Raw genomic sequence first — 7,402 nt, 5'->3', positions numbered from 1 at the left:
AGCCAGAGGAAGGAGAGTGGGGTGCAGAAGCCACTAAGGAAGCCAGTAGGAGCAACGCGGCTCTGCATGACCAACATTGGAAACTGGACGCAGTAAAAGACCGGTGAGTCCTCGTGATGCCCAGCTCCAAGAGGTTCAGGAGAGTCCTATTGCTAGAGCTGCACACACAGCGTCAACCTGACAGGTGATGGGAGAGCCAGTCCTGGGGACCTGAGGCCATATGACTACTCACCCTGGTGCTCCTCTCCCCTTCCTGCCCACAAGCCAAATCATGTGTCCCAAAAGCCAGCTCAAAGCCTGATGGAAAGAAGGTTTTGTGTCCCTTTGAGTGGAGTGGGAAGGCCACTGTCCCCAGGAACGGCTGGCTGCTCGCCTCCTCCTCGTGTGGCTCCACTCCACGGCTGCCAGGAAGGTGGGAGCCATCCACTCTGGTTTGACTGCGGAATCACAGAATCACAGAATGGTCAGGGTTGGAAGGGACCTCTGGAGATCACCTAGTCCAACCCCCCCACCAGAGCAGAGTCACCTACAACAGGAAGGGATCAGATCAGCTGCTGCTTCTTGAAAGATCACAACAGTCACCTACAAAAGCAAACACGAGCTGCTGAGGGAGGGGAGCCATAGTTCTGGGTACCTGTAACCGCTCAGTAAATGCTTTTCCCAAATCCGTGTCTTGCAGATGGGCTTGGCTGCAAACGCACTGGGGAGGACCTCTCTGTAGAGCTCCTGGAGGTGGTGCCCACCTCTCACGGGAGCCTGGGCAAGGGGGCAGAGCTTCAGGAGCCCCTGACAGCCTTGGGGTTCCTCAGAACTCGCTAACACACGAGGCACGGGCTGGAGGCCACGCTCCACCCTACTCTGCAGGCAGAGCAATGGCGACGGCGATGCTGTCGCGGTGTGCTCAGGGTGCAGGACCCTCAGGAAGAAGGACGGGCCAGGGGTGCGCACACACAGTGCCGCTGGGCTCTGCGCCCACGCCAACCTGCTGCTCTGGTCGCAGAAAAAGCCTTTTAGGAGGTGCTGGCAGGACACCGCTCAGGGAAACGCAGGAGCCGGAGGTGATGCCGGCTGGGGACCGCACAAGCCTCTGCTTTACCGCGTGCAGATGCAGCACGTGACATGCCGCTGCAAGAACCTTCTCACATCAACCCCAGCTGTACCTTTGCCAAGGAAGCGTTCAGGAAAAGCCTGTCCAGGAAGCACCAGTGTCTACAGAGCTGGGAAGCTCCATCTTTTCAGAAAAACGTTGCCAATAAAGCACCGCCTCGGTGCTAACAGCACCGTGATGGGCACGGGCGGTAACGCTCAGCTGCCTGGGTGCGACAGAGCAGCAAAGTGAGGAGACTTACCTGCTGAGAGGTGACCTGTTCCTCAAAGCTGGTGAGCAGCCCATACAAGTAACACCTTCCCGAAGGTCTGTATGACCCAGGACCAAACAGTCACATCCTGGGAACAGAACTTCATTTCCTTGGTCACCTTCCTGATTTTCCTAAAGACCGTACCATTTATCACTCGGTTTTCAAAGTTCCCCAACACAACCCATCATCTGCTCACCTGATGATGACAGAGGTGTGGAGACCAGGTAAGATGAGGAAGGGTTAACCTCCCAGTGCCTGCCTTGGGATTCCTGAAGGCCCTATTATCCCGAATTATTTTTCATAATTACTGCCACACACGTAGACTACATCAAGAGTGAATCTTCACTTTGATAATTTGTGCTGTGAAATCTCACTTTGGGATCTACTTTTATCTCACACCAAACACCTGCAGGTCGTAAAAGGCAAAAAGGAAAAGAAAACGCCTCAAATCCCGGCCAGGTTTTCAAGTGTCAGAGAACACTAAATTAATGCTAAATTCTAACCGACACAGTAAAGAGCCCCCCACCCTCTTCTTAAATTAGCTAAACAAAAGGACTGAGACTTTAACATATAATTAAGGCACAAGGAGGTAAAGCTGTAGTTGTTAAGCAAGGGGATGCGGACTTTTCAGAAGTTAAGATGTATCCTGAAAACAGGGAGGGAGAAGGCTTTGTGTTTAAGCAAAAGGACCGGGAGTCAAAGTCCCTGCGGACCTCTCTGGGCTTTGCCGCAGCCTTCTGGTGAAATGCAAAGCCAGGTAATTACGCTTCGCTCTGCTCCTGTTTCTCCACACCCAAAATGGATGCCTCGTTCCGTTGCCGCACACAGAGACAAGAACTCTCTTTAATTAACCTTTGTAAAGCCTCTGCGATCCTTGGATGAAAAAGCCTTCGTACCTTAGGAACATGTTTGCACACATTCACGAGGCAAAACCTCTAGCACAAAGCCGGAGCCGAACTGCAGTGCGTTATTTCTTTCTGCAGCTCGTTAGAGGCCTTGAAGCTCATCCTTGCCCGTACTTTCCGTTCCAATCCGGTCCTTTAGAGGAGGGATTTTGTTTACGAAACTCGGGGAATGTCTGGATTATAATCTCTCTCCTGTCAAATTAGCTAGGAAATGGTAATTTTCCTCGGGGGACGCTGGTGCCCATGAAGCACACATTTAAAATTTATCACTTCAGTTAATGAAGTATCATCCCAGCCAGTTGCTGTAAGCACCTCTGGATGTCAAACTGCCAGGGGCAGATAAATGGCCTGTTGAATCCTACTGGATCCTAATAAACAGCTTTTAGGTAGGAACTTGTGTCCAATTTATAAATGTTAAAGAACAGCTTGTGTTTCAATCCCATCCAGGTGCTTTACAATCCTGGCACAACCCCTGACCACAAGGCTGTGCGTTTCACATTAGCATGCTCGACTCATCTCACAGACGTAGGTATAGTCATCCACAGATCATCCAGATGTGGGGAGGGACCTCTCGTCTGGGATCAGGAAGAGCCGACCGACAAGCGAAAGCAGCATTAAAATAAGGCAGAGAGTACCCACTGCTTACGCCCCACGTCCCCTCCGCGCTCCCCTGTCCCTCCAGCCCTCTCACGTACTTGCTCTTGGGCAGGATTTCAAAGTAACGGACCAAACTCAGCCCTGATGCAAATGGGTGCCAAACTCCTCCACTGCATTACAGAAGAGGCGCAGCTTAAACACTTCTGTGCTACGGGGCAGTACCATGAGCGAGAGAGAGAGAGACAGAGAGGAGGAGGAGGCTGGCGAAGCCGCCGGGTTGCAAAGAGCAGCCCGCGTTACTGCTGTGTTTCGCTGCCCGCCTGCTGCGTTGATGAGATGCACAAGCAGCATCCCGAGCGGTTTCTCCCAGGCTCGGGGACGGTGGCGCAGGACCGCGGGGACGTGGTTTACATCGCAGGGAGGGCGGCTAAGTCATTCTTTGGAGTGGGCACAGTCTGTGTGGTCCCCGCTCTCCCTTCTGCTGGAAAAGTACAGTGCGTCCACCGGGCGCGCAGGAACCGATATTACCCGGCACAAACCCGCGTGCATCCCAATGAGGGGGGAGGGGCTGACGGACACACCGCTCTGTAAATACTTCTTTATTAAGACATAAATATAAAGCTGAACAGGAAAGGAGCAATGACAGGGTAAACCGTGCCAGTACTGATCTGTACGGATGATCTTACGATGCTCGAACATCTGGTTCTGCTGCTGGCTTCCATAAAATCATCTTTAAAACCTACTCGGGTTATATCTCCATCAGCTGTTCGGTGCCCACAATGACTTCATTAACATGTTTGGCTGAAAAGAGAGAGGGAGGAAAAGAGGAATTGAGTTTTGCAGCACTGCTTCAGACCTTGCGTTCTTCAAATCTGCAACTTTAAAACAAATGAGAAAAGCAGATTCTGGGGAACTCGAACATGGATTCGCTGCCTTGCTTTGGACTCCAGCGTCTCCCCCGACAGTATCCCACACACATGGCAAAAGCCTAAACAACTGACTAAACATCAGGAGGTTTCTCTAATGAGAGTTTTCACGTGTATGTGTCACTACTAAACAAGAGAGGCCCGACGGAAGTCACAGCTGCTGCTGACAGGTGTACACCTAGGTTGAGGCAAAGAACGGTCGACATCCAACACGGAGATCTGACATAAAATTAAAGATCAGTAATCCACCCCGGCCCTAAAGTGTGCTGTGCGCTCTCAAACTGCACGGAGGTTGGGGAAGAGAGGGGCTGCTGAGCATCAAGGGGCCACTACCGAGAAAGCATGAGACCCTCTCAGCAAGCCCAACTCAACCCTGGCAGCTTACAACAAAGGGCTTTCTTTTTTTTTTTTTTTTAATTTAAACCTGAATTCCCCGTCTTGGATTAAAAAAATCTGGATGGAGTCTCTCCAAAAGTATCCGCCTGAAGCAAGGTCTCTGAGCACAGTTATCATCTCTGAGGGTCACTGTGGACAGCCCACCTCAGACTTCTTGTGCAGCAAATTTGCTGGAAGGGCAATTTCCACAAGGTCACTCCTTTGCCTGTTCCCAGGAGCTCTGCACAGCCCCAGTGGACGCATCAATGTGCCAGTCCCTGCCCCAGCACTGTTAATGCACTGTACTGAAAGAGCCCTCCCTTTAAAATGCAAAAGCAGCTTGTCAGGGAAGGACTGCAAATAAGGGATCTAAAGCCAAAATAATAAAAACACGCAACTGAAAGCCCAGTGTCTAAAAACCCCAAGCGTGTGGCCTCAGAGCATGACACAAAGCTGGTGTGCTCAAAGTGGGTGTCCTCAGGATGCCGTGGAGGGAGGTGGTGAATCTAAATTGCTCTCTGGGAGCCGGACACCTATTCAGGTGGAGCTCAGGTGGTTTCACCCATGCCCCTAGGCTCTCCATCTCCCCTTCTGCACATGAGGAATAACAATCAGCTCTGGAGCCTGGGATAAAACATCAAGGCCTGTGAGGTGCTGGGATACACTGATGGAGGCTGTGCTGTCTCCCACACCTTACACAGCAGAGGAGGTGGATAGCCAAGGATGATGGAAATAACAAGTTGTGGTTTATTTACCCACCTAAAACTCCTCCCCTCAGGGGAGTGGATTTTGCAAGACTACTGCAAAACAGCAAACATGCCACCTTTGGCTAAATGAGGAAATTCCTGGCAAACCCCAAGCTGGACGGGCCAACACGATGCTTCTCTTGGTTTAAAATTCAAGACATTACCTTTGCACCATGCAAACCATTGCTCCAGAAAAGGTTTGATCAAAAATTGCTCTATAAACTTCAAGGAGTTTTGGACTCTGGCAAGATTATTTCCCTGACCCCGCAATCATATGGATCCTACTGTCTCCTCAGCCCGAGGGACAGAGTTGGGTTAGCCTCAGACCACCTTTCAGAGACCCTTCGTGAAGGCAAAAATAAGGAGATCAAGGAGCTGCTTCTCACCTTCAGCATCAGATCAAGTCATTCAGTTCTTTGATCAGGGCATTTAGCGACAACTGGTAATTAATCCTGCAGCCTCACGCTAACATCTTGGAGCTTAAAGTTGGAACGTGGAGCTCGATCTCCAGCACTTTGGGCAGGACGAGCAGAGGTGGATGCAGTGCTGAGGAAAATGAGGGACTGACTGTACAAGTGCCAGGTGCAAGTGTGATGTAGGTAGCACCACACAACCTCTCCAGCACAGCTCTGCCAATAGCCCCAAGTCCAGCCTTCAGCGCCTCTCTCCTCCCGTCCTGGACCCCACACAGCTTTGCCAAGGTACCTCAAATCCAACCTGCAGCACTTCTTGCTATAACATTCCTCACCCCCAACAACTTTCCCAATATATCTCAAACAGGCCCTGTAGCAACTCCTGTGACTCCATTCCTGAACCTCCTCCAAGCAGACTACCTATCATGTTGATTTCTGTGATGTGAATAAGACCCTGGCTACCATCCAGTGAGAGTAATTACGTTATGCCTCTGCAGATTAAACATGCCTTCATCTAGGCTTATAAAGAGCCATGTCAATTTATGGTTCTATATATAGGTTATCTGTAGCAATACTTTTTAATAAGGAACTTCTTGCTTCATTTCAGAGAGCATCCTGCACTGTCCTAAACGTACAGAGCTGGGATGGGTCCTGTCACATACTTTGTTGCAGAGGTGGTACCAACTCTTCCTATTTTGCACTGACATGCTTGGAGCTGCCTTACGATATCTTGCATTTTACACCCGATGAGTTCAAAATGCTTTTCGAGAGCGGGCAAATAGGAGTGTTCCCATTTTATAGATGGGGAAACTGAGGCAGCAGTGAGTTTAGGGAGTTTAAGGAGCCAAAGCCACACAGGAGATCAGCGCACGCATTCCCTCATCTTCCATCCCCCTGCCTGTTTCGTCTCCTCCTTGATCCGTGCCGCCCGGTATGTCACTGCTACCTAAGACACCCGCATGAAATCACCACACTCATTTCTCCTTGTACAGGCTAAAAGAAAACACATGAACGTGCCTGCCTCAAATCCCCGAGAAAGTTTTTAAGCGATAAAGAGAATGGTTTTGCTAGAAACAAAGCCCGATTCCGCACCCCCAGGGGATGCGATAGGCAGATAAGGATTCACCCCGCTTCCCTCTTCTCTTCCCAAAGCCCTCCTTGCGGAGGGAAGGGAATTCAGACTCCACTGTGTGTGCCAGAGAGCCGAGCTGTGGATAGCGTTTCATTATCAGCCGTGGCTGCCAGTTGCCAGTGGCTCTGGCTGGTACCAGCAAGCTCAGCTCACGCAGAAACTCTGCCTGAAACTCTGGGGGAGGAGGGAGAGGTACCTCACATGCTTAGCTGTTCAGCTCCCTTTTCCTTCCCAGCTCCCCATTAGGGATTTCTTACCAGGCTGCCTTTTATCTGACACTGGCAGGGTTACAGATGCATTCAGCCCACAGAGAAAGAAGAGGGATTAGAGAAAGGACTTTCAGAAAGTCTTAGAATTGGACTCTGCAACCTTAAATCATGTTCAACTGGATCTTCTCAGATTGGGAGCATCTGGTGCTAAGCAAATCCAGAGCTGATCAACACATTCAACCTCCTGATTAGCACTTTGCTTCAACTTGCTGACGCAGCCCAGCCTGAAGTCAGCCTGGGTGCTTGAACCAGCGTCCACGGAGATTTTACTGAGCGTAAATCAAAAACCTGTCACTCGTTATATATGCGTTCCTGCTTTGGAAGACATTTGTTTACACATACTGTACACTAGCCCCTTAAAAACATACGCAGAAGGCAAGGAGAGCTAGAGAGCTGGGGAGCAGTGCAGCTTTTGGTGCTTGGCTAAAAACAAATTGTAATGCAAATAAACAGAGGGGAGGAAATGACTGCGCAGCCCAGCACAAACCCCCCCAGCAGGCCGGGGGCCGGGGACCCAGCGCTCCCCAGCCTTCCTGGCAGGTTCCTGCCAAGCTGCTTACAGAAAGGGGATGCCGGAGCATTCCTTTAAAGCCATGTGAAAGCATCTCCTTGTTGTTTGCTCAATTAGCCCCAGACAGATTGCTGCTGCTGCTGCTGGTGGCAACGCTGGGTTGTAAAGGA

At 50.6% G+C, this 7,402-nt stretch overlaps 1 protein-coding gene across 1 annotated transcript in view; it reads right to left on the bottom strand.

Annotated features, from left to right (window-relative positions):
- Nucleotides 1-3,445: 3,445 nt before the first annotated feature.
- Nucleotides 3,446-7,402, bottom strand: part of EIF2B3 (eukaryotic translation initiation factor 2B, subunit 3 gamma, 58kDa) — a 103,151-nt gene continuing 99,194 nt past the window's right edge. The window contains exon 11 of the mRNA XM_009884666.1: nt 3,446-3,661. Within this exon, the coding sequence (XP_009882968.1) occupies nt 3,609-3,661 (53 nt within the window). The 3' untranslated portion in view covers nt 3,446-3,608. The remainder of the gene's footprint in view (nt 3,662-7,402) is intronic.

Source organism: Charadrius vociferus, unplaced genomic scaffold, assembly GCF_000708025.1.
Source record: "Charadrius vociferus isolate BGI_N301 unplaced genomic scaffold, ASM70802v2 scaffold163, whole genome shotgun sequence".
NCBI classification, from domain to species: domain Eukaryota; kingdom Metazoa; phylum Chordata; class Aves; order Charadriiformes; family Charadriidae; genus Charadrius; species Charadrius vociferus.
Note: the sequence above shows the minus strand (reverse complement) of the source record. Positions and strands in the feature narration are given on the sequence as shown.